This window comes from Borostomias antarcticus, assembly GCF_949987555.1.
Source record: "Borostomias antarcticus genome assembly, chromosome: 5".
NCBI lineage: Eukaryota > Metazoa > Chordata > Actinopteri > Stomiiformes > Stomiidae > Borostomias > Borostomias antarcticus.
Genome location: NC_140238.1, coordinates 12,021,428 through 12,047,048, shown reverse-complemented (window position 1 = coordinate 12,047,048; position 25,621 = coordinate 12,021,428). Strand labels below are relative to the sequence as shown.

The 25,621-nt window shown below is 47.6% G+C and overlaps 1 protein-coding gene across 1 annotated transcript; it reads left to right on the top strand.

Moving 5' to 3' along the window:
• The first annotated feature begins 1,084 nt into the window (after window positions 1–1,084).
• On the top strand, window positions 1,085–22,932 carry brms1la (BRMS1 like transcriptional repressor a). The gene is made up of 9 exons (XM_084437980.1): window positions 1,085–1,252; window positions 1,369–1,459; window positions 1,742–1,869; window positions 17,895–17,974; window positions 18,942–19,128; window positions 19,517–19,581; window positions 21,889–21,925; window positions 22,437–22,569; window positions 22,783–22,932. The coding sequence occupies exons 1-9, from the start codon at window positions 1,108–1,110 to the stop codon at window positions 22,898–22,900; spliced, it is 984 nt and encodes a 327-aa protein (XP_084294106.1). The 5' UTR covers window positions 1,085–1,107; the 3' UTR covers window positions 22,901–22,932.
• The last annotated feature ends 2,689 nt before the right edge of the window (window positions 22,933–25,621 follow it).

The window sequence follows — 25,621 nt, the reverse complement described above, 5'->3', positions numbered from 1 at the left end:
CAAATGGCTAGGGAAAACATGCTTAATGGAGTGCAGAGTAATTCAACAGAGCAATTAGAATAGAATAGAAAGTTTATTCGCCATATATAACCAGTACAGGCACAGTAGAATTCTTATCGCTTGTCCTTACAATCTTATCAGCACTAATCAATTCCTCATTACAGTTCCTAGGTACACAACTAGACGTTATAAGGTTCCCAATCTGGCAATTTACTATCCGTAGTCTATAGCAGTCTATCAAATAGATCTTCATCTACTTATTCCATCCAATCATGGATGACTACAGTGTCCGTAATATAGGTGTTACATTTATTGAAAAATGACATTGAAAATGACATTAACATTCAAGTATACAGCTGTGCAGAGTCAATTGGTATTGTCTATTAGGCAAGAGTCATTGGCTATTGTATAGGCAAGGTGTTCAATTGTTCAAGTGTTGGTCAAGTGTTTGTCAGGTTTCACCTGCTGTCCAGTGGCTGAGGTGGATGCTCAACATGCAAAATAACTTTAAAAGCAATAGTTGGGCCAAGCTTGTGCTAGTAGGAAGGGAGGGGAGTATGATCCAGACTCCGTGAACTAGCTGTTTACATTTCACATACAAATACAATGCAAAACATTTCAAACTTTTTTTACATCTATCTAGTCACATTTCTTGATTTGACTTAAATGGTCTGGTGACATCCATAAACTTACCGCTCCATCAGTGATAGGGAAATGTAGTTTTTTCACCGTCCCGCCAACTTTGATTACTGTTAAGAAAACTACAATTACCAGCCATCCCGTACCACGTCACCTCCGCGCCAGTGAAACGTTAGCGTGATTGATCATTTGTTTTTAACTGGGCACCAGCTCGGCATGCTGTCAGTCTGTATTTATTTTATCGATTCACTCACTTTTTTAGCTGATGCGTTTCGCGTTTATTGCATAGGCAAGTCTGCCTACCAACCTCCCTTCATTTTTAAAGAATTGTACCTGTTTGCGAGTTGGCTAGTGCTAGCTGGCTAGCTTAGCCAGCTTCCTTATTTTCCACGATTGTCGGTAATCGCTAACGTTAGTTGTTTGTGTGTTTTGTTCAGTGCTGCAGACCCTCCTTGGCAAGGCGACGACATGCCCATCAATTCCAGAGAAAAGAACAAGGAAAGTAACCACGAGGAGATGGAGGTGGACCGTTACCCAGAGCAGGAGGGCAGCACCTCGGACGAAGACGATTCGGAGAGCACGTTTGTGTCGGAGGAGGATGGAGATACCTCCGGTACGTGTCATGCCGGACTCCTTTGTGTAGATAACCAAGCTGGTGTTAGCATCTGTGCTGTGATTTAATGACCATTCTCTCCTTCTCTCTCGCTCTGTGTCCATCATGCTCATCAGAGATGGACGATGAGGATTGTGAAAGAAGGAGGATGGAATGTCTGGACGAGATGACCACCCTGGAGTTACAGTTCACTGAAACGAAAGAGGAGTAAGATGTTTTGTTATATAGCATAATAGCCCACCTACTTGTAGATTCAATACCAAGTCAGAGATTAATGTAGCGAGGTGTCCAGTTCAATTCAGCATAATCTGGCATAGCTGGTGTGTATGTATGTATGTATGGTTGGTCTTATTCTTGCCAGTTCAGCCATCAGATGTTAGATAAACTGATGATGCCGTCTAGATTAGATATATTCTTATGTATTGTCTGCCATGGCAGAGATCTGTTCTACATTATTCATCAGTGTTGTCTCTGTGTTGTCTTGGCCAGGCTTTACAAGGAGCGGCTGAGCCAGGTGGATGCCAAGCTGCAGGAGGTTCTGTCAGGGAAGGCCTCCGAATACCTAGACCCCCTGGCCAGCCTGCAGGAGAACATGCAGATCCGGACCAAGGTGGCAGGTAAAGCTTTATTCAAGGAAATTCTGAAATTCTAAAGGAGTGGTAAAGGGAAAATGCATGTTTAGCCCTGTTTTAAGGTTACTTATGATCATTGTGATAGTATTTTAGACTGGTCTAGTCCAAAGATTTACCAAGATACGTTCAAAAGGTTGAGTCTGGTTTATTGTGGAAAACATTACGTGCGCAAGGACTTCCTGAACAACGCAAACAAAGGTGGTTTGTCAGAGAAGTGAAGTCAGTCACTTCTGCCCTGGCTTATGTACAGTCCAAACAAAGGTACATCTTTCTAGGATTTGATTGGCTGAGTTGTCTATGCGTCATCGTGAGGGGACGGATATCACACAGTGAAAGAAAGGAATGTGGGATGAAACTCACTTTGAATATGGCTTTGAAATATAGACAAAGGTCTGAGTCAGGGCAGGAAGGACAAGGTGTGGCCTTTCTGACTTGGACAACAGAGCGAGGCAGAGGAGTTTACAATTACAAAGGGGGACAGTTGAGGTGTTTTACATTTACAAAGGGGGAGATTGAAACTATGATTTGCAGGGGACTTGAGGACAAAGGTTTAAGGTGTTTGGATGTAAATTCCTGGACAATCCCTCATTTGTGCCTGAACAGGCACACAAAAATAAAATATAAAATCCAAACACAGTGTAAACAGTCAGCTATGCTATACATGTGGAAAGGAAATAATCTCTCCACTAGGTGGAGCAAAAAAAAAAAAAAAAAAAAATTTCTCTTTTTTCTTTTTTTATTATTTTCTTTCCACGTGCAAAATCACGCACCAAAACCCCTTGTTTCAGAAATTGACAGGAAACAAGATTAAAAAAAAATGACATGATTATATACTATTTATAGTCTAAGAGTGGACAACCATTCACCAAAAAACTTTCACAAGGCAAAAAAGATAAAATGGTTACCAGTGTAAGAGGGGCAAAAAACCTCTTGGTCAATTTAGAGGAAAAACCCAAACTTATTTATCAACTCATGTTTCAACCATTGCAACTCTTGTAAACAAATATGATATTTTTCAGATTATTTCAAAGTTCATTAACTCTTGTGAGGAGGTGACCGGCAAGGTCAGTCTCCGATTGCTCATCAGAGGAGAGGAGAGTGTGGCGGTGACTGTCAAGGTCACTCTTGTTCACAGTATATCCCAACAGTCATTTAGGTGGCACTTCTCTTTTGGGCAATAGAATGTCATTGGGGAATGCAAGGCGTCTTCTCTTCTAGATCGCAACTTCAATGTCGCGTTGTTTGAAATCAGTTATGTTCAATGTTAGTGTGTGCAGGTGTGTGTGCGTGTGTGGTGCATCTTGTGAGGAGGTGACCAGCAAGGTCATTTTTCCTCCGATTCCTCGTCAGAGGAGGACAGTGTGATGGCCCATGGTTTTGGCCTCTGAGCCCTCTGGTTCAGCTGCATTCTGATCTCCTGGTGTTTGCGATCCCTTGGTGGACCGTCCTCTGCTGCTTGGACCCGTCGGCAATGGCTTGCATGGGTCCACGAAGTCCTCTCAGATCGCTGTCTGCGTGATGAGTAGAAACTGGTACGGCCCGAGCCACCTCGGCGATTTCAGCTCCTTCGTCTGTGGTCGTGGACCAGGACCCAATCCCCAGGAGAGATGTGATGCAGGAACCCCTCCTTAGCCTCAGGAAGGCAGTCCTCACTCTGTTGAAGACATCCCTGGCATGGAGAGAGTTCAATAAAATCCATTATTACATGTTCCCATGGCCCACTTGGCCGAGGATGTGCTGACAGTTCCATTTTTGACGGTTAGTGTGCTGCAAACTCTTTTTCATGCCCCGCAGCTGGGGCTGGAATGAACGGGACGTCACTCAAAGGCTGTAGTTTTCTTCCTGTAAACCTTTTAATGAGGTCACGAACCTTGAAACGCAACATAAACATACAATTACATACTGCTCGAACTAATATCGACACACAATATAACGCAAACACACTCGCAATCATACCCACCAGTTCCTCCTCCCGTTTTGTCACATAGAGAAAACACCGGGCTCTGATTTTATACATACTATTCCCTGAAACGCAACCAGCCAATCACCGACGTTCCCCAATCGAGGCCCCGGATCACAAGCATTTCACAATAAGTGTTCTACTTAAACATACAGAAATCACATACAAACTCAACTGATTCCCATATGATTAATTACACAACTTAAACTTAATACAAAATCTCACCACCCCACAGAATGTCACACACCTCCCACTTGGCCTCCTGGTCTCTAGACCCAAGGAGACCATCAACCTAAACTACCCCTTTCTCATTGATGGTGGTGCCTGAAGGTATGGGTTCTTTTCAGTCCTCTTCTTTGGAGTCATCCACGACCCCGGAGCCAGGTCCCCCCGCAAAGGCACAGCCAGCGTCACGGGGTCGTACGCTGCTGATTTCCCACGACCCCGGAGCCAGGTCCCCCCGCAGAGGCACAGCCAGCGTCACGGGGTCGCTCGCTCTCCTGACCTTCTTGCTCCTCAACAGGTAGGAGCACCACAAGTCTTCGCACGTCTCTACTGAGCACTGTGGAGAGACTCCGGCCGCCGCCGTTCCTTTTCTCTAGACGCTTACCTACGGACACAGGACAGCTGGGGCATGTTCTTACCTTAACATCACGAACGACCCCTTTGCTGTCAGGGGCCACCTCCACAACTCGACCTAGCCTAAACTGGCCTCTCAGAGCGTTCTGATCGGCTAGCCAAACCAGATCCCCCACTGCAACGTTGCGAGCCTTTCTATGCCACTTAGGCCTGACGAACAAGCCTGGCCCAGCCAATTGGCTCCACCGCAGCCAGAACCTGTTTACCTCGGCCTGGACTGCCCTCAACCTCACAAACGGGTAGTCCTGGAACTCGAAGCCTCGCGTGTCCCCTGTGGGCCCAGCCCTTCCTAACAGCAGGGTGTTGGGAGTAACTACCTCCACCGCATCGTCACGGACCTGGACTCTGGCGCCGATCGGCCTCTCATTTGACAGATTGGCCGCCAGGTAGAGCAGAGTTTGAAACTCCAGCCCTGTGAGGCTTCCAACACCCCCAACGTTGCTCAACGCTCGCTTGAGTACGCGGACTGCTGCTTCTGCCGCACCATTTCGGTGAGGCGAGTCAGCTGGGTGGAAGACCCAGACCCATTCGGTTCCTTGCCTGGCGGCTTTCCCTCTCACTTCCTCCTTGTCAACACTTCCCAGAAAATCATAGAGCTCCTTCAGGGCTGGTCGAGCTCCAACGAAGTTCGTACCCTGATCCGACCAGATCTTCTTCGGGTATCCTCTGAGCGCAGTGAACCGTTGGTAAGTACTCAAGAAACCCTCTGTGGACAGGCTCTCTACCATATCAGCATGCAGGGCTCTAGAGGCCATACAGGAGAACACCACGCCCCAGACCTTTAACCTAGACCTCCTCTTTGCTACGTCTCTGACTGTATACGGGCCAAACAGATCTAGGGTTGTGTACTCAAATGGAGCGGCCGGCTCGGTCCGCTCAGGGGGAAGGTCACCCATTACCTGCTGGCACATCTCTGCTCTGGTCTTCCGGCAGGGGATGCAGGAGTCGACGACTTTCCAGGCTACTCGCTGACCCTGAACCACCCAAGCCTTTCTCCTCATCCGTAGCAAAGTGCCAGCCACCCCTTCATGGTTTGCTCCGTGAGCCTCTCTAGCCAGCAGGGTGCTAATCCATGCTCCATAAGGAACCAGCGGCACTCCTGACTCACCCGCGGCCAGGACCCTTCCGAAGCACAACAGTAGCCCTGAAGTCTCAACCCTGATGGCTACAAGCCTGTTCAGTGTCGACTCAGGGAAAGCCACTCCCTCTTGGGCTGCCAAGCATAGATCCCGAAATGCAGCTCCGATCTCCCTCACGCTAAGGACGGGCTTACTCACTTTCTCCTTCAGGTGCTTGGCCTCCCACTTTGGTCTCTCCATGGCTCCTCCGCGAATCAGCCACCTCTCAACAGCTCGGCGGACCCATCCAATCACTCCACAGAGCTTTGTCAAGCTGCTGAACCTCTCCGGCTTAACCAGATCAACGATGGCTGCCCCCCAGAGTCTTTCCTTTCCTCCGGCCTCTGAGAAGGTCGACTCCACCTCCTCCTCAGAGGAGCCAAGAGACTCATCAGCTCCATCCGGAGGCTCCTTGGCTTTTTCCACTCTTCCTTCGACACTATCTTGACTTGACGCCTTCTTCAGCTGGGCTCGAGTTAGAACCGCCGTAAATGCCCTCCGCTGGAGCTTACTCACAGCCTCCCTGGCGCTGGCCGCCACCTCCGCCGCGGACTTCATGGGCCACTCCTCCACCGGCCTCACCAGGAACTCAGGCCCCTTTTGCCAAGTGGAACCCTCATTCAGGTCTTCCGGAGGGCATCCTCGCGTGACAAGGTCGGCGACATTCAGCTCCCCTGGAATCCACCACCAGTCAGCTACAGGCCCAGACTTCTGAATCTCTCCGACCCTGTTCGCGAAGAACGTCTGGTACCCGTAGCTCTCCCTCTGGATAGCTCCCAGGATAGTCTGGCTGTCTACGAAGTGGAACCACCTCTCCACCTCCAGCCGACCCTGCCTCTCCATGAACCCTCTCAACCTGGCCGCGAAGACCGCGCCGCAGATCTCTGCCTTGACCGCGTCGCCCTTCTGGTCAAGGGGCGCCAGCTTGGCCTTTGACTCCACAAGGCGGATGTCCACCCCGGTAGACGTCTCCCACCTCAGGTACAGGACAGCTCCGAAGGCGTAATCACTCCCATCCGAGAATGTGACGCCCCACGGCCTCCCCCTCCATCCGGAAGGAGTGAGGCTCCTTTCAAAGCTGACCCGACCAAGCCGCACGTACTCCTCAAAGAGCCTGACGGCATCTGCTCGGAGGTCCGCTGGAAGTGGACTGTCCCACGTGTCCTGCTTGGAGTCCCCTCTCCCAGCCTCCTGGAAGGCCCTCCTTACCAGAATGGCCCCTCTCTCTTTGGCCGGAGTAGCCAGACCAACAGGGTCGTAAAGCCCTGCCACCTGGCTTAGGAGCTCCCGTCTGGTCAGAGGGTCCGGCGTCTTCTCCTTGATCTCCTTCTCCAAGAGGTTTGCCTCCATCCTCATCTTCTGCTTTCTCTTAGAGAAGTTGATCGAGACCATTAGGAAGAGCTTGTCACTGCCCACGTGGTAACCGACGCCGAGAGCCTTGTTGTCCTCATGCCCTAGCTGGTTGGGCAACACCAGGGTTTCGGACTCTGGACCTGGGCTCTTGACAGCTTGCACAGCCTGACTACCCTCACACCTCCCACTTTGACCGGACCGGACCCACGGCTTGAGCGAGAAGCCTCCGGCGCGGAGTATTTCCTCCACTCCTCTCGTGATCTCGTCCAGTTTCTCTAGGTCATTGTGGGACGTGAGGATGTCGTCTACATAGCTGTCTTCCTCAAGGACTCTTCGCTCCTCATCCATGTGGGAGAACCTGGGCAGCCTCGCCGTCTCCCTCATGGCCAGCTGCGCTATGCACCCAGCAGGCCTGTCTCCGATATTGACCCGAGTGATGGCGAAGTCTCTGATCTCTTCCTCTGGTGAGTCCCTCCAGAGGAACCGGTGAAGATGGACCTCTCTTCCTTTCAGCCACACAGAATTATACATTTTTCTGATGTCTCCTATGGCCGCATTCTCCCCTGTTCTAAACCTGAGCAGAACCGCCCGGATTGGGTTTAGAACATCCGGGCCCTTTAGTAGGAGGTTGTTCATGCTCGCCCCTTTGAACTCCTGGCTACTGTTCCAGACGAGGCGCACCGGCGTAGTGACCGAATGAGGGTTTGGTGCGATTAGGTGACTCACATACCAAACTGGCCCTCTCCAACTGTTGATCGTCTCCTTCTTCAGCTCAATAGCTGCTCCTCTTTGCACCATCTCATGGACTTGTGCTGCATAAGCCGCTCTCCACAACGGGTCCTTCATGAGGCGCTTTTCAGTCCTTAGGAACGTCGCTTCCACCACTTTCCGATTGTTAGGGAGTGAAGCTGGGTCTTCTATCCAGGGGTATCCTGCATCCCAGTGCGGTAAGTCGCTGTGGTCATCAGCAGCCACGTAGGTCAGGCCTTCTTTGATCTTCTCCAATTCCTTTTCTTCGACTAGAGTCATCTCCTTTCCCCCTGGCTGGCATTTCCCACACCGACATCCCCCACACTTCGGCTCGCAGGCGGCGCCGATACTATCCCAACTCCACCACTCGAGAACCTCCTTACTGCTTGCGGCCGTGTTCCTGATCTCCTCACCGCTCTCTTGCTCCAGGCCCTGAGGCCCCTCTCTGGTGCTATTCGGCTCTCTGGAGATTTCTTCAACCTTGACCGCTTTTGCTCTCATTGAGCGAGCAAAGTGTGTCTTAGAGTTGTGTGTGGTCACCCTTACTTCCTCGAACAGGTCCGGGTGCGCTCCCCCCACAGTCTTCCCTAGCGGGCCGTCCCACAACACTAAGTCTCCCACTCTCTTCATCCGCTGCGGAGCAAGTCGACCCTCTCGGTGGCTAATTAAGAGTTCGATCTTCTCTGGCCGGACCAGTTCCTCCGTCTTGACCTCCGGGAAGAACTTCTGGAGTTGCCTCGGGCTAACGACTCGGTCTGCTCGGGCGATCTCATCCAGGCCATAACAGACCATCTCATGGGGACTCCACTCAACTTCCGAAGCCCACGTTCTGACTTTAAGCAGGTACCTTTTCGTCTTGACTCTTACCTTCATTCCACCCACCCCATGCACGACCAACGTTATTCTCTCTCCTCTCAGTCGGAGTCTGTCGGCGGCTTGGTGGGTTATGTAATTAGTGTCAGACGCGAGGTCTACCAGGGTCCCGATGGTTTGTCCTCCGTTGGTTGTGACCTCCATGATCATCATGAGCACTGGATGTTCTGCCAGGCCACTTTCCTCGAGGAGACCTTCACCCTTCGCGCTCGCACTCATTGATACCGTCGTCTTGTTTGTGAATGCCTTCATTACCTCTTCTGCTACCTCGGGAGAGAATTTGGCTAAGACCTTCTGTTGTTCCTCTGAGAACCTTCCTGCCTTTATGTCGCTCTTTCCCACCCTTTGCTTTCCCCTTTTTTCCCAATCACTTTTCTGCCCTCCTTCCATGGAGCACAGGAGGTAGTGGTGGTCTGAGGCCTCTCCTTTCTGGCAGCACTTCTTTTTGCAGAGGAACCTGTCACTGCATTCTCCATTCTCACCATGGGATGCCAGACATCTCCGGCAGGCTCCATTCTTTCTGACAATGCCTTTCTTTTCAGCTAGGCTGAGCCCTTTGAACTTCTTGCAGAAGAAGATCCTGCCTCCGTGCTTCTCGTCTCCACACACGCTGCACTCTTCTCCTGCCGAGTCCTTCCCTGTGGCCCTTGTGAATGCCCTCTTCTCCCATTTCCCTGATTTTTCAGGCGCTTCTGAGACTCTTAGCTGCTCCAGCTTTTCGAGGACCTCCTCTTGCTCTTTTAAGAACTTTAAGAGAGCGTCAAAGCGGCCACTAGAGCTGACGCCGTTCTCAGACTTAGTTTCGAAGGTGAGCCAGTTCTCCTTCACGCGGTCAGGCAGCTTGCTCTCTATAGCTTTAATTGCCAGCGGATTCTTTATGGCATCGGTGTTCCCCAGTTCCGTCAGATCAGTAAGGGCTTTCTCCACAGCTTGGATAAGATCAATTGTCTTTCTCGGTTGGTTTCCTCTCACTGCCGGGAACTTCTCCAACTCCTCTATTATCTGGATTGCGATGGTGGTCTTATTCCCGAACCGGTTCTCGAGAACCCTGAACATATCTTCCGCTGTGTCGTAGCTCGAAAGTCTAAGGTCTTTGATGATTTTTTGCTCCACACTGTCTAAGAGCTGGAATTTTTTCACTTCGGGCGACCCAGATGGATCCCCTTGCCGCTGAAGGCTCTCCCAGTCTTTCCGCCATCGGTGGAAGTCTCGCATGCAACCGCTGAACGTCGGTAACCTCGTTGGTTGGAGGCGCACTTTCGGCATGGCTCCTGCTTGACCGCCTCTCGCTCCCGAGTTTGTCATATTAGCATCATGTGCTTCCTCCCATGCTTTCCGCTGAGCCTTACCTAGATCGGCGCGCTCCTCTTCGGCGGCTTCTGCCATCCTTTGCTGAGCTTCAGCGGCCTTTTGCCTGGCCTCGGCGGCCCTTTCCTCAGCCTCAGCGCTAGCTTCGGCAGCCTTCTGCCTGGCCTCGGCGGCTCTCTTGTCAGCCTCAGCGATCCCATCGGCGGCCTTTTGCTGAGCTTCAGCGATCCTGTCGGCCTCCTTCCTTTGAGCTTTGCCGAACTCCGCTACCCACCTCAGCCAGAGCTCGTTTCTTTTGTCCCCCAGCGTCTGTAGCCGCTTGCTCATGATGCGCTTAGCGTCTTCAGGGATCCACTCTTCCCAGGCAGCCAGAAGACTTTCTGCTTTGCTGATGACACCTTCCAAGAGTGCGTTTTGCTCCTTACCGTTTTCATAGGTTACCCGTTCCAGGCCGGCTCCTTCAGCACTTTCATAGCTTCTTTCCGCCCGTCCAACGGCAGTGATTAGCTCGGTCTCTGCATACCTCGACCAAAGGTTGGATTTGACTGCTTGACTCACCTCTTTGACTTTAAGTTCACACTCTCTGGTTACTCTCTCAATGTCTGCTCTGAGCTGCGCGTCGAGTGCCCCTGCGTCGTCATCTACCTCAGACAGCAAAACAGCCTCATAGTCATCATTTGCAGAGAGGAGCTTTCTTGCATCAGTAGAAAGTAATTTCCACTCACCTTTCAACTCATCCTGCACCATGGTCGTTGCCATTCTGAGGACATAGTTGGCTCTCTTTGTGAACGCAGTCTTTATCTTTACCCTCTCTTTCTTTAGCGCGTCCATTTTAGCCTTTTACCTCAGACGCTAAGCCCTGAGCGTACCTGTATCTCCTTTTCTAGCTCAGAATCTTCCGCCCTCTCTAGCTGCCTACGCTAGCTCAGACCTTTTCCCTGACTAGCTAAGCCTGGCTAGTCTTCAGCGGCGTTACCAGGCTCACCAGAGGTCCCCCCGGGGATACCGCCCAAAATAGAAAACAATACAAACAAACAAAGTGGGGAAGGTCTTACCTCCCCCCGCAGGCTTGCTACCCAGGTACGCTCAAAAGCTAAGCTAAGCTTAGGTCACTAAATAGAGGGCTGCTAATGTGATAGCTGGCACTAACAAACAGGATGCTAACGTGCTATACAGCTTTTTCCTACTAGCTGCGCTAGCTTTCCTTGCTAGCTGACGTCAGCTCTTGCTCTGCTAACTGCGTTAGCTTTACCTCCTAGCTATGCTAGCACTCCGCTAGCTTCACTAGCTGCACTACCACAACGCTATCTTTACTGGCTACACTACTGCTTGTAGCTATCTTCTCTAGCTACAGCTTGCTAACATTGCTTTAGCCTGCTAGCTGTGCACTTTATGTTAGCTAGCTACACGGTCTTCATGCTAGCTAACGTCTTTACTGGTGGGCACGTTGGTTAGCAGCGCACCTCCCGCTCGCTGACCTCACGTGGTCTTATGTGCGAGTTTGTTGGGCTAGCTAACGTCACACGGATACTACGACCTTTCTCCGGACCTTCCAATGGTCCGCCTCGGTCTTCCGTGAGCTTCTCTCTTACTTCTATCTTCCAGGCGACGGTTCAGCTACTCTTCTGCCCGTCGCTCTGGTTCGTGACTGTGCTGCAAACTCTTTTTCATGCCCCGCAGCTGGGGCTGGAATGAACGGGACGTCACTCAAAGGCTGTAGTTTTCTTCCTGTAAACCTTTTAATGAGGTCACGAACCTTGAAACGCAACATAAACATACAATTACATACTGCTCGAACTAATATCGACACACAATATAACGCAAACACACTCGCAATCATACCCACCAGTTCCTCCTCCCGTTTTGTCACATAGAGAAAACACCGGGCTCTGATTTTATACATACTATTCCCTGAAACGCAACCAGCCAATCACCGACGTTCCCCAATCGAGGCCCCGGATCACAAGCATTTCACAATAAGTGTTCTACTTAAACATACAGAAATCACATACAAACTCAACTGATTCCCATATGATTAATTACACAACTTAAACTTAATACAAAATCTCACCACCCCACAGAATGTCACACAGTTAGGTTCCTCCCGCAACATCTACTTCTCTTCCATGTTTTCTGGCCTGTTCTCAGGCTGCTTATCTGCTCCTGGTAGTCTCTTCTCTCCCCACTGGGCAGGTCCACATAGAGCGGTCAGCCAGCGAGCTCTCGGAAGGTGAGGAGGGAGTCCCTGTCCTGGTTCAGCAGGGTGAAGGTGCGGTGGGACACCACACAGCCAGGGCGCCAGCAGCACGTACAGGCTCTTGAACTGAACCCGGTCCATCCCTGTACTGCTCCACGTAGGGCCGGCCCGGGTCGTGCTGCTGGAGGGCTCACCTCGTCGCTCCCGCTCCCCCAGTACAGGCTGATGAAGTGCTCCATCTGTGGATCCACAGATGAGAGAGACAAACAGAGACAAAACAGAAGAGCAAAAGGAGAGTCCTCTGGTCTGGTCTCCCTGTTCCCCCTGTTCCCCTCTTTGGTCAGGAACGGTTATTCAAAATCTGTTGGAGATTCTCAGAAACATGGTTAAGCGCAAGCTCCTGCTTTGGGGAAAAAATGTTGTTATTCAGTCAGGAAACTTAAACAGGGTGACTGTTCAAGTGTCATTTAGAGCCAGTCTGCAGTAGCCTATAGTGACATCAAGGGCAGTGTTAGAATGACTTCAACACGCCCAGTCCCCAGTCATGATCAAGGCAATTGGATTTGGCTCTAGCAGTTCTCTTGCGATTTTATGAAAATAAAATAACCCATATTCTCGTCTCAACAAAACAACACCCCCTAAGGGTGAAAGCAAAAATTTCCTGAAGTCAGGATAAAAATAGATATGGGTCAAAGAAAATGACACTAAAATGAACTGGCTTCATTTACAATTAACTAATCAAAAAAACTCCATCAAAGCTTCATTTGTATAGCTAAAAAAAATGTATATCTAAACCCTCCCTCTTCTGCATTTGAGGACAGAGTATTTGGGCACTGCCTCGGACAAAATGGTCTCTTCTCTGTTTCATACTTATCTGTCGCTCACAGTGAGTTGGTGACATGGTGTTGGCGTTGCATCTCACGAACCCCAGATCGCCCATCTGTAGGGAAACAGGCCGGTAACTTCCATCTGCACCTCCGGTCCTGTGCCCGCCTCCTGGTTCGGCATTCACCCATCACTCCCGGAACGACAGTTGTCTGTAAAAAAACACTCAGAAAAAAACACTCAGGCCCGATGAATGTGCCTCAAACTATAAACATGAGATATTTAACATACTCATTTAAAAAAAAATATATAATTGGGTTATGAGATGCTGCATTCAGATTAAGACACTGGCAACCCTTATCTATTCCCCCCACTATTATGCACAACCCCTTATGTCTTAAGCTACATATCAGAAAAAGAGACAAAACAAACAACAGTTAAACAGCAGGTTCCAAGCAGTCCCCAGGAAGGCATGATCAGGGCTCCTCAAAGATCTGCCGCCCAGGGTCCATAGCACCCTGAAAAATAAGACTCAAACACAGACTGGGTTCAAAAGCAGAGGAGAAGGCCTAAAGTCAACTCCTCAAAAACACATTATCATTATATGAATGAAATTCATACAGTAGAAATGCATAAAACGAACAGCTTATGGCCATTCATTGACTATTGAAACAAAACTCCTGAATCAAACACCTATTCAAAACCCTGTCAGACTTTTGAGTTCGCTCTACATCTATTTTATCCTATTTATTTACCTTAAAAAAAATAAAACTCTCTATCTTGGCTAGTTTAAAATCTCCCTTATGGGTTGTTCAAGGGAACTCCAGCAGGTGGCGCTCGACCCCAAATCGGAGGCTCTTCCTTCCGGACCTGTTCGGACAAATACCTCGTAGAAAGGGGTGGCTTAACTCGTAGAGAGAAGGGGCGTGGCTAATGGCGCAACAAGTCGAGGGGGGAATCTAATTTTAAATCAGAGTTATTCTGCTGGGCAAATGGTGGAGAGACTGTTTGCTGAATCTCCTTATCTTTCCTTCCTGACCTAAAAAAAAACTCTCTCGTGCTACTCTCCCAAATCTTAAAAACAGACCAGTCTAGAGAATTAACAGGCTTTTCCCTTAACCCTCTAGCTGAGCCCGAATCTTAGAATTTAACACTAAAATGTCAGATGTGGATGTAAGAAATCGAAAATGCTTTAGCACATAACGAAAAACTGCCAACAAACGCTCGCAGAATAATGCTTGAGCGCAACAATCTCCTCAGGCTAGACACATTTAGCAGTAGAATCCTGTTACATCCTCTAGCATATTGTTATTAGCCTGGGTTACATTGACACCTAGTGGTGCTCCCAAAATGTTGCATGTATGACCCGGAAGTTGTCTTTGGCAGCGCGGGGAAATTTAAAGAAACAAATCCCTAATAATCACGACGCAGCCTAAAAACCCAAAACAGCAATGAAAGGAAACCTTATAGTTAACTCACGGCGGGAAAGAATACAAATTAAGACACATTAAATTCGCTTAGTACTCACCCAGTCAGCGAAGTGCTTTGTTCTCTTCTGGCTCAATGGCGGAACACCGCGATAGCGGAGTTTTCCTTCGTCTCCTAGGCAACCAGCTAGCCTACTGGAAATCTAGCAGAATTTTAACAGTCTAAAAAGTGTACAAAACAATACTTTACCTGGATCCATGGCGCGCATAACAGACAATAATCAAGAGCCGAGGCTCAAACAGTGAACACATAAGACGAACAACCCCCCGTGCACATGCAAGAAAGAACGTAGCAGACTCACACGGGAACGCAAACAAAGAGCGACCAAACGACGACCAAAAACGACTAATATACGACTTAACACACAAACATGAAACAAAGGCCCACGTTTACAACAAAACATTCTCGGCTGCACTAGCAATTTGGTCCAGGCTAAACCTTCCGTCTAGATCCTACCAAATTGTACAGCCCCTCTGGTCAAAATCTCTACCAGAAACGCGGATTGCAAAACTCTCAATTCCGCCCTGTAGCTACATCTCCATTGAGCAAAAACTCTCTCAACGTGCTCTCGGTTAAAACTCTCCCGCGACCGGCCAAAAGGAAACCTGTTCTGTGCCAAACTCTCACTTGAACAGCTGTTAAAACTCTCCCGCGACCGGCCAAAAGGAAACCTGTTCTGTGCCAAACTCTCACTTGAACAGCTGATACCCTCGTAACGAAACAAGGACAAAGTCAAAAGACAATACGATATAAAATCTATTGCTGTTCACATCTCCTTAGATAGTTACTTACTAAATACCCACGCTGGGGTTTTCCGTTTTCAAACAATCCAGACCAACAAGCTGAACCAAATCAAGGCAAATACAACTCAACCCATAAGAGGGTTCGTTTAAACGTACCTGTGAGCTTCAAGAATCCAGTGGAAGAACTGAGGAAATAATCTCACCGTGCGCTCTGGCGCAAGAGAGAAAATTGATTTTCCAACGCCCACTATGGACCGACACGTCTGCCGATCAGTCCTATCCACTGGAATCCCGAAGCAAACGCAGGCAGTGCTCCCATCCCCGTCGCCAAACTGTGATAGTATTTTAGACTGGTCTAGTCCAAAGATTTACCAAGATACGTTCCAAAGGTTGAGTCTGGTTTATTGTGGAAAACATTACGTGCGCAAGGACTTCCTGAACAACGCAAACAAAGGTGGTTTGTCAGAGAAGTGAAGTCAGTCACTTCTGCCCTGGCTTATGTACAGTCCAAACAAAGGTACATCTTTCTAGGATTTGATTGGCTGAGTTGTCTATGCGTCATCGTGAGGGGACGGATATCACACAGTGAAAGAAAGGAATGTGGGATGAAACTCACTTTGAATATGGCTTTGAAATATAGACAAAGGTCTGAGTCAGGGCAGGAAGGACAAGGTGTGGCCTTTCTGACTTGGACAACAGAGCGAGGCAGAGGAGTTTACAATTACAAAGGGGGACAGTTGAGGTGTTTTACATTTACAAAGGGGGAGATTGAAACTGATTTGCAGGGGACTTGAGGACAAAGGTTTAAGGTGTTTGGATGTAAATTCCTGGACATCATATACAATGGTTCAGATCAAAACGTTCACAATACTAGCACTTTTGAGAAAGTCTGATAATTGCTCTACCACCATTTTGGTCATACAATGGATGTGGGTGGGTACCTTGAAAAATCTTTCTAAAACATGTTTAACTCTCGATTTCAAAGACGAGAAGCTCACCAAGGGGGTAATTGGTGTCTGTTGGTGTTCTGCCATCAAATTCGCATCAAATTCGCCGCAAAGTATGAATCCTGTAGGGTTTTATTGATCATTTTATGAAATCCATTGACTTGTATTGAAGCGACCGTTGTAGATGTGTAGATCAATCCGCAGAGGGGATTCAGGAAGCAGAACTACTTACAGTAGCTATTGTTATTGTTTATGTTGCTAGGCTACCTAGTTTGCAGAAGTTTACACACGTATGTGCTGCGACTAAATAGTTCTATGCTAAATATTTAAAAAAGCTTTCCGGATGAACTAGAATCTTACTTTATGACAAATTATATGTCAGAACGCCAACTAACACCGCGTGAGTTTCTTGTCTTTGAAATTGAGAGTTTAACATGTTTTTTGAATGATTTTTCACGGTGCCCACTAGGGCTGGGTATCATTTCAAAAATTACGATACCAGTACCAATACTAGTACCCTTAAAGTGATACCGATACCAATTGAATACTTCAATCGCTACTTTGAATTTCTTTTTTGCATTTTTTACATTCCATAACCATCATGTGAATGGAAGCATTCAGTTGTGTAAAATGCCATCAATCCTCCCACATTCAAATATTTTTTACAAGAATACATTTTGAAAGTGTTTAAAAGAGTATCAAACTGCATTTATTACAATATAACTACTGACAGTGACTACACATTTTTTAGTCATCCGTGACGTGACCGTTGCAGCTAATGTGAACGGTGTGTCAAGGCTGCTGCTGGGGGTGGTAACATCAGCAGTAGCAGTTGTGGTGGTAGTAGGCCTAGGGGGGTCTTAACATTAAGCATAACAATAGTTAATAACGTTAGCCTAAACACATTTCGCTGCTACAGAAGTTAAAACTACCACTAAGTAACCAATGCACTAAGCAATGCATTACAGTAGGGTTGCTAATGCTAGCTAGCTAGCTAGCTAATGGGGGAAATCCGTGTTTTTATGCATTTATTTTTACCATACGCCATAGGCGTGTAGTATAACCATACCTTTGAGCTTTTTGGTGGCATTACCTCAGCGTGCTAAACTGTGTCAACAACTCGCAGTTGCAGCATGAGTTGCAGTCGATTTCACCAGACAGCTTGCGGTGATTGGACCATATTACAAGGTCTTTTTTTCCTAAATCTCAATACAGAAATGATCGAATGAAGTACTGGTTTGACTGAAGACGTTTCGATGCTACTTGGTATCAGTTTGTTTCGATCCAGTACTACAAGGTATCGAGTACCGATACCCAGCCCTAGTGCCCACCCACATCCATTGTATGACCAAAACGGTGGTAGAGCAATTATCAGACTTTCTCAAAAGGGCTAGTTTTGTCAACGTTTTGATCTGAACCATTGTATATGATCATATTAACCTTAAAACAGGGCTAAACATGCATTTTCCCTTTACTACTCCTTTAATTATTGTTGCTGCATACTATTTCCTCCTCACTCGTCCATTGAATTGTACACCATCTACTCCAGAAACAAATTATATAACTTTTTTTTATTTTATTTTTTTATCCCCATACGGTGTAAAATTAGGGTTCACCGAATGCAATTGAATCTCCACACTTCTTTTTACACTGTAGAAAGGTCTAACAAGCCGTTGCTAGGTTGTTGTTGTTTCACGTAGTCTGGATTGAATCTGATTGGGCCGACAGCAGCTGTCATCAGTGAGGTACCAGGTGTAGGTGGAGTGGTGGACTGAGCGTTATGGTGCCGGTGTGTGTGTGTCTCTTCAGGGATCTACCAGGAGCTGTGTCAGGAGTCTGTGAAGAACAAGTATGAATGTGAGATCCAGGCAGCCTGCCAGCACTGGGAGGTGAGACACTCACCTCCAGGGATCAGCCAAGTACTACTACTACACTGAGAAACTCATCTTCTACACCTAGTCCAGGGCTGTGTACTATTCAGGGTGAATCCCTCGGTTGTCAGGAACCATTCGTTGCGCCATAGACTTTAGTCACTCGGTCTGCAGTACCGGGATCTCTCTCCATTATAGAGAAAGCAGTGCAAAAAGGTGCGTTTTGTATAAAAGGCGGGGGGCTGCAATTGTACCCACCTCAGAGAAAAGGCTTTTATCGTTCGAAAATTGTCTTCACTTTGGCGATTAATGAAATAATATTATCTGTAGATATGGTAATGCAGACCGAGAGACAAAAGTCAATGGTGCAATGAATGGTTCCTGGCAGGGCGGTAAGCTGAGGTATAGCCCTGAATAGTATACAGACTTGGACCTACCCTGGCCCTACCCTGCCTGCACCCATGTCCTGGACAGATGGTATCAATCTCACCTCTCTACTGACATCCCAGGGAATCCTGAATTTGAACATTAACCCTGCCTCTGTGTTCCTCCCCTCTGCCTTCACATCCCTGTTCTCTCCTGTCTCTGTCTTGTCTGTTCTCTCCTCTCCTGTCTCTGTCTTGTCTGTTCTCTTCTGTCTCTGTCTTGTCTGTTCTCTCCTGTCTCTGTCTTGTCTGTTCTCTTCTGTCTCTGTCTTGTCTGTTCTCTTCTGTCTCTGTCTTGTCTGTTCTCTTCTGTCTCTGTCTTGTCTGTTCTCTCCTGTCTCTGTCTTGTCTGTTCTCTCCTGTCTCTGTCTTGTCTGTTCTCTTCTGTCTCTGTCTTGTCTGTTCTCTTCTGTCTCTGTCTTGTCTGTTCTCTTCTGTCTCTGTCTTGTCTGTTCTCTTCTGTCTCTGTCTTGTTTGTTCTCTTCTGTCTCTGTCTGGTCCCTGTTCTCTACTGCCTTCACCTCCCTCTTCTCTCCTGTCTCTCTCTCCTGTCTGTTCAGAGTGAGAAGCTGCTGCTGTTTGACATGGTCCAGATGGAGTTAGAGGAGAAGATCCGGCGCCTGGAGGAGGACAGACACAGCAGAGACATCACCTCCGAGCTGTGGAACGATGAGCTGCAGTCCCGCAGAACCAAGAAGAAGGATCCTTTCAGTCCTGAGAAGAAAAAGAAGCCCGTGGCTGTCTCCGATATCCTCTTTATACTGCAGCACCTCAACCTGTCTGTCTGTTATCTGTCTGTCTGTAGTCTGTCTGTAGTCTGTCTGTCTCTGATATCCTCTTACACCGCATCACCTTAACCTGTCTGTCTGTAGCCTGTGTCTGTCGTCTCTCTGATATCCTCTTTATACGGCAGCAACCTGTCTGTAGTCTGCCTGTCTGTCTAGCCTGTCTGTCGCCTGTCTCTGATATCCTCTTTTTAGGGCAGCACCTCAACCTGCCTGTCTGTGGTCTCTGTCAGACTCTGCTTGCCTTATGTCTTGAATGTAGTTTTCAGTTCTGTCTATGCCTGTATGTCTGTGAAGCGCTGTGAAGTGCTCTGTCCACTACGAGTTAGTGATTCCTTAATTCTGCCTACGACCATATATAGTCTATATGCTGCAAGACTTGGACATCCTGGAGGACTGGACAGCCATCAGAAAGGTGTGTTTGAATGCATGTGAGACAAATGTTACGTTACCCTGAGCTGGAGTTTAGCTGGCCACAAACAAATCCACAAAGGCCTCAATGGCAGGAGCAACCATCTCCCCAGAATCACCCCCCCCCCTTCCCAGTGGTATCGCACAACTAGACGAACATACAGGCTTGCTTTCATGTAACAATCCAATGATGGTTTTACTCACCTCTCCACCACACTGCTCCAATTCCGGGACACATCCCAACTTTCCACCCCAGCTCCGTCTGGGTCCTTAGAATGTCCACTGAATAATGCAAAACGTGGTCTTAAGAAACAAGGGGAGTGGTGAGAGAGAACCCAGCCGTCCAGCCATCATGTCGGGGGCCATTCTTCCTTTGTTCCCCGTCTTCTCGCCTCGTTCTTCGACGTCTCCCATGCGTCTCCTCCATCACTTCCCCAGTGACGTCGCTGGACGTGTTTGCTGGACGAGTACAATGACGTTGCTTTTAAAAAGGCATACACACAGTTTAAGCATTTAATCCAAATAATATTAACTTGGAAAAAGCGTGACGGTGTCCCTTTTAATAACACTGCAATTTTCAATTACCAGAACCAGGCCCGGAATATCAATAGCTAGCTAAGTAGCTACAAACCAGCCAAGTGTAATGGGATACTAATTATGCAAGCTTTTAGAAATCAGCTTTGAGAAATGAGCTTGTCTTCTAATTTCTAATTGCTTTGTTAAAAATAGTGAGGTATTCTTCCAGAAAGTCATAATGGACATGCAGCTTAGTTGTCCTCCATTGACACAGCTTTTGCTGCGCCAACAGGCCTGCAAACACCAGGAGGAACTACCCCTGTCACCAGGCTACAAGCCCCAGCACTTTCCCAAGGGCCGCCCCTCAGAACACTGCTACACTGCTCTGAGAGCGTACCCCGTAGGGTTGTAATGGTATGAAATTTCACGCTACGGTATCTACCAAAATACCGCAGTATACGGTATTTCATGGTATACATGTATACCCCCTTTAATTACATTACATTAGTCATTTAGCTGACACTTTTTCCAAAGTAAGTTTCCTTTCTAAACCTTTCTAAAAAGTGGAAAAACAAATAAATACAAACTGAATAGGAGGTTTTAAGGGGTGAGTTTTGAGCTGTGGCAGTGACTCTGCTGTCCTGACGTCAGTGGGCAGTTCATTCCACCACTGCGATGCTAGGACAGAGAGGAGCCGTGACCGTGTCGACCAACAACCGCAGGGGCTTCAGTGACGGGTCACCGATCGCCCCATAGTAGCAGAGTGTAGTGGCCGGGGGGGGGGTGTAGGGTTTGACGATGGCCTGGAGGTAGGAGGGAGCTGTTTCTTTCACTGTCCTTTAACTGCAGGCTAGTACCAGAGTTTTAATCTGGATGTGAGCTGCTACTGGGAGCCAATATAGAGAACAGAGAAGGGAAATTGTGTGGGAGAACTTGCGGTGGTTGAACACCAGGCGAGCAGCAGCTTTCTGGACAAGTTTGAGGGTTTTTAATGTCTGACGCCGGGGCCCCAGCAAGGAGGAAGTTGGAGTAGTCGAGGCAGGACATGACAAGGGCCTGGACTGGCCTGCTCCCTCCATCAGTGAGGAAAGGGTGAATCCTCCTGATGTTGTAGATCAGGAATCTACAAGGGCATGCAACGGATGTGATATGTGCAGAGAACGACAGTTGGCCGTCCAGGGTCACACCCAGACTCCTCGCAGTCCGAGTTGGCGTCACCATGGTCAGTGGTAATGGCCATGTCACAGTGCGGGTAGTCTGACACTATTTTTGCAAGGGCACCATTGGGGAAAGAAAAATAAAAAAAAGCTTAGTGCTGCCCAAGATGATTTTGATTAGTTGCCATTCCATTTTTTTCCCCTATTCCACGTTTTGCATTATTCTGTTGTACACTGGTCTCCAGAAACAAGGGGAGCAGTGAAAGAACCCGGCCATCGAGCCGTCGTGTCAGGGTCCATTCTTCCTTTGTTCCCCGTCTCCTTCCCGCGTCTACTCATTCAAAGCAATCACTTCCCTTTACGAGGTCCGACCACTCAACATCGATCATTCATCAAGCATTGTCAAGTATCGTTCCGTTGTACATCAAGCAAGCCAGAGAAATTAATGACAACCCACTAATACTACAATATGGGATTTTTAACTACATAACAAACCCAAAGTAGATATCGGTAGGCTTCTCTACTTCTCCCTATGATCCCGTAGCACTCTCCACTAGACAGAGGATCTCTGTGAGAAATGGCATGTACGTAACAAAGCAAGAGAGCGCACTACTCTGACAGCATGCTCTGTTTTCCAGGTGGTGGCAACTCTGGGGCCTCACAGAGATAAAGAAGGTAAGGCCCAGCTTCTGAATAAACCTGAACACTGTGCTCTTCCTTGTATAATAAATGTAGATAATTAGGGACTGGATCCTCGTTAATAATCCAAAAACCAGGAATAGGACAGCACTCCAGCATTAAACTGCACTAAATGCATTTACATAATCCTGGTGTCCTGTTTCATATTCTTGCCTTTCTCTCTCCCATCAATCACAGCTCTCTTTAACTCTCTGTAATTCTCTAACTCTCTTGCTATGTTTCTCTCTCTCTCTCTCTGCTTGTCAGAACATTGATCTGTGACCTTTCAGATCTGTTATTTCTGTCATATTTTACCCCTTCTGTCTCTAGTTGTACACTAGAGACAGACAAAACACTTTGTGCTTTTCTGAGTCAACCCATTGACAAAGTTGTCCATCAATGTGAATCTGCACTGCTCAAACCATACCAGTCAACCATTGCCAGTGTGTGACTGATCAGTTAGTCTGACTGATCACCTGTGTTGTTCTCACCTGCCTCTCCCACCCAGCCTCTATTGCCAACAAGAATGAAAAGCACCAGTACAGCGCACGCTCAGAGGACGGACGGCTGTTCTACGATGGAGAATGGTACAGTCGCGGTCAGAATATCTGCATCGACAAGAAGGACAAATACCCAACCAGGTGAGACCACTGACACACCGCTGGCCCTCCCCTTCCAACCATCCTACCATCACCCAGGTGTGTATGGAGAGAGGGGGAAGTGTATTGATCATCATGTCGTTAACTATATATCACAACAAATGTGCTTTGTCCAGATGTTCTAGAGTCATATTAACTCTGTCCTCTATTCTTCCGCCTCTTTGCTCTCCTCTCCTCACCCTTTCTCCTCCCCAGGGCTATCATCACCACCATTAACCATGAGGAAGTTTGGTTCAAGCGACTGGATGGCAGCAAGTCCAAACTCTACATCTCCCAACTGCAGAAGGGCAAATACACCATCAAACACTCCTGAAACCCAGCCACAACAGGCAGTCACACCGGCTAGAACACACCACGGAACTCTCCAGAAACAGCCACACATTCTGGAACACACTACAGAACTCTCCAGAAACACACACACATTTTGGAACACACCATGGTACTCTCCAGAAACGGCCCATAATCCACTCCAATCCTGACCAGAAGGCAGGCCTGCATTGTTCAAAAGCCCAGACCACAGCTGCCCTGCCTGGGGACCAGAGGTACTCCTCTCCCCTGTCTGGAGCTCTTGCCCATGGGGTTCTGCCCTCTGGAGCCACCACCACCACAGTGGACCTCATCAGCTGATTCTGTCCATGGACTTTAATGAATGGGACTGTGTACCTCTACAACGCAAAATGTTAAATGTACACTTCACAGACAATTTGTGCCATGAACTACTGTTTTTTTTTCTTTTTCTAAAAGCCCATAGGCTTGGATTACCTGTTCTGTTCCGTTTGTTTATTCTTTGTGTGAGTATTATTATTGGGGCTGGTTGGGGTCCAGGGTCAGGGTGCCAAGCAACTCTGTACCTGTCTGTGTCCCTTTTCCTTGGACACCGTCGGCCTGACAGCGTTCATATTTGGCACGGGTACCGGCAGGGTTCTGGGCAGACTGTGATGTGGACAGATTTTTTTATTTAGGTAATTGGGGCTGACTAAATGGCCAACTAATGAATAATTATGAATGATAACATGTCTCTTCCACCATCTTCGATCACACTCCCTCTCGCGGGACTTGCCAAACAAAAAATGTCAACTAGTCGTAATGCAAAATAGTAGTTGCATGAAATTGGTCATTTTGTCGATCTAGCGGTCAGTAAAATCAACCAAATGTCAAGAGCTGGACATCATTGGATTCCGCTTGGCCTACAGAGTCTAGATATGTGCTTTTGAGCAGTTTGGAGTCAATTACCACCCACTGACTGCCATTCAGCTGGGAAAATATATTCACTCATTAATTCTTTATGGTGCCCAGTTTGATACCCGTATCTCAGGTTCTGGTGACGTGCATATAATGGACTAAATGGACAATTACTGATTGTGTGCTCCAACGGGTATCAGAATTAGTGTTTGATTTGTCACAGTTTATTATTTGTTTGAATAAACCAATATATCCGAAGACTACACTTCCGCCTCTGACTAGCCTACCTAAGGATCAGAGCAGATGGCCTCGTACTACAGGAGGCTTGTACGGGGTTTCTCCTGCGCTGCATCGGCTGCTATAGAAAGATGGAGAGTTTAATAAAAGTAGATAAATAGTTACACAGATGTGATCTACGTGGTAGACCATTATGTGTTATCTATCATTGTAATCCATAATAGGATATATAAGTATCATAATAAGGCACAGTAAGCACTTAGACAGCACTCCTAGAAAGTATAGAGTGAACTAGCAGCTAAACAGAAGTGAGAAAACAGGAAGCAGAGAGTCTGTGGGGGCGGGGGGGGGGGGTCTTGACTGGGACAGCTGGCAACATATAGTGGGATGGAACTGGACACGAGGATAGCAGGGGGCCTCTCTGGGAACCATGAGGACTTCGGGATTAAGGGGGGACTTTCCGGGACCTGGGCAGACTCGGGAGGAGAGAGGGAAGCAGGGTTAATAGCCACACTGGACCTCTACAGTGATCAGGGGGATTTTTACTGGACACAGGGTGGTCTGCAGGAACAGGGGATGTCCACAAGGTTACTAGGTTAGATTATACAGTAGGTTATACTATTATATAAATTATTGAATATCACTGTGAACACAGTATAAGAACCAGTTGGTCGGTGCACACCTTGAAGAAGTTGGGTGTCCTCATGCGAAAGCGTATTAATTAATGCTCTTATTGAGGCTGGTATAAACGATGCAGTAAAACAACCGGTTGATATTTTTAATCATTTAATCTACCTGGCTGAGTTCATGGAGTTAGAACCATTTATCTCTTACAACATATAGGCCTACACAATACTTGCATGTTATGACATTCTCATTAATAATAAGGTGAACAGTAGGAGAAATTGCGTTTAAACTGATGCCTTCGACACCTCAGTTTCATAATATTATATTATCACAGCGCCGTGGATTGAGATTGAAATAAAAGTAGGCTATCTTTTTGGACTCGTCACAAAAACGACATTATTTTAAAAAGCAGGGAATGCGCACCAGAAATTGGTTGGATGGCTGGACAGCTGCATTTTAAACTCACAACATTCTAGACTATGCTAGTAGCCAAGAACCAGGCCAGGTCCAGCCTGGCTTATGTACGTGGCTGGCTTGTTTCTGTTCAGGACTGGTTGAACGGAAGCTAGTCACGCCACTGAAATAGCTGTGAATTGAAATGACATGAAATAATGTCTGATAAATTAAGATAGGTCTTGTCGCCTGGATACGCCAATGCTTCCAATTCTAATCCATCACAATAAGAGTGGGATAGCCAGTTAGCTCATGAGCTCACAACAACTAGCAGCAATTTCCATAACATTAATGGTAGCGGTCAGTGGCTAAAGTAGTTACACTGATGATTGCAGCTATTTTGCTGCAATTGGTTCAACTTCTGTTTCTGGACAAAGATAAGGGATAAAAAGATTGGAGTGAAAGGATGAATGTGCGTAGGTTTGGGGTATAGTCCCATAAAGTCATCCCCACTGGGGCCTTGAACCCCCGTCTCCCGGGTGGGAGTCCTATGCTCTCACCACTACTCTACTTGTGCAGTGGAGATCGGCAGGTT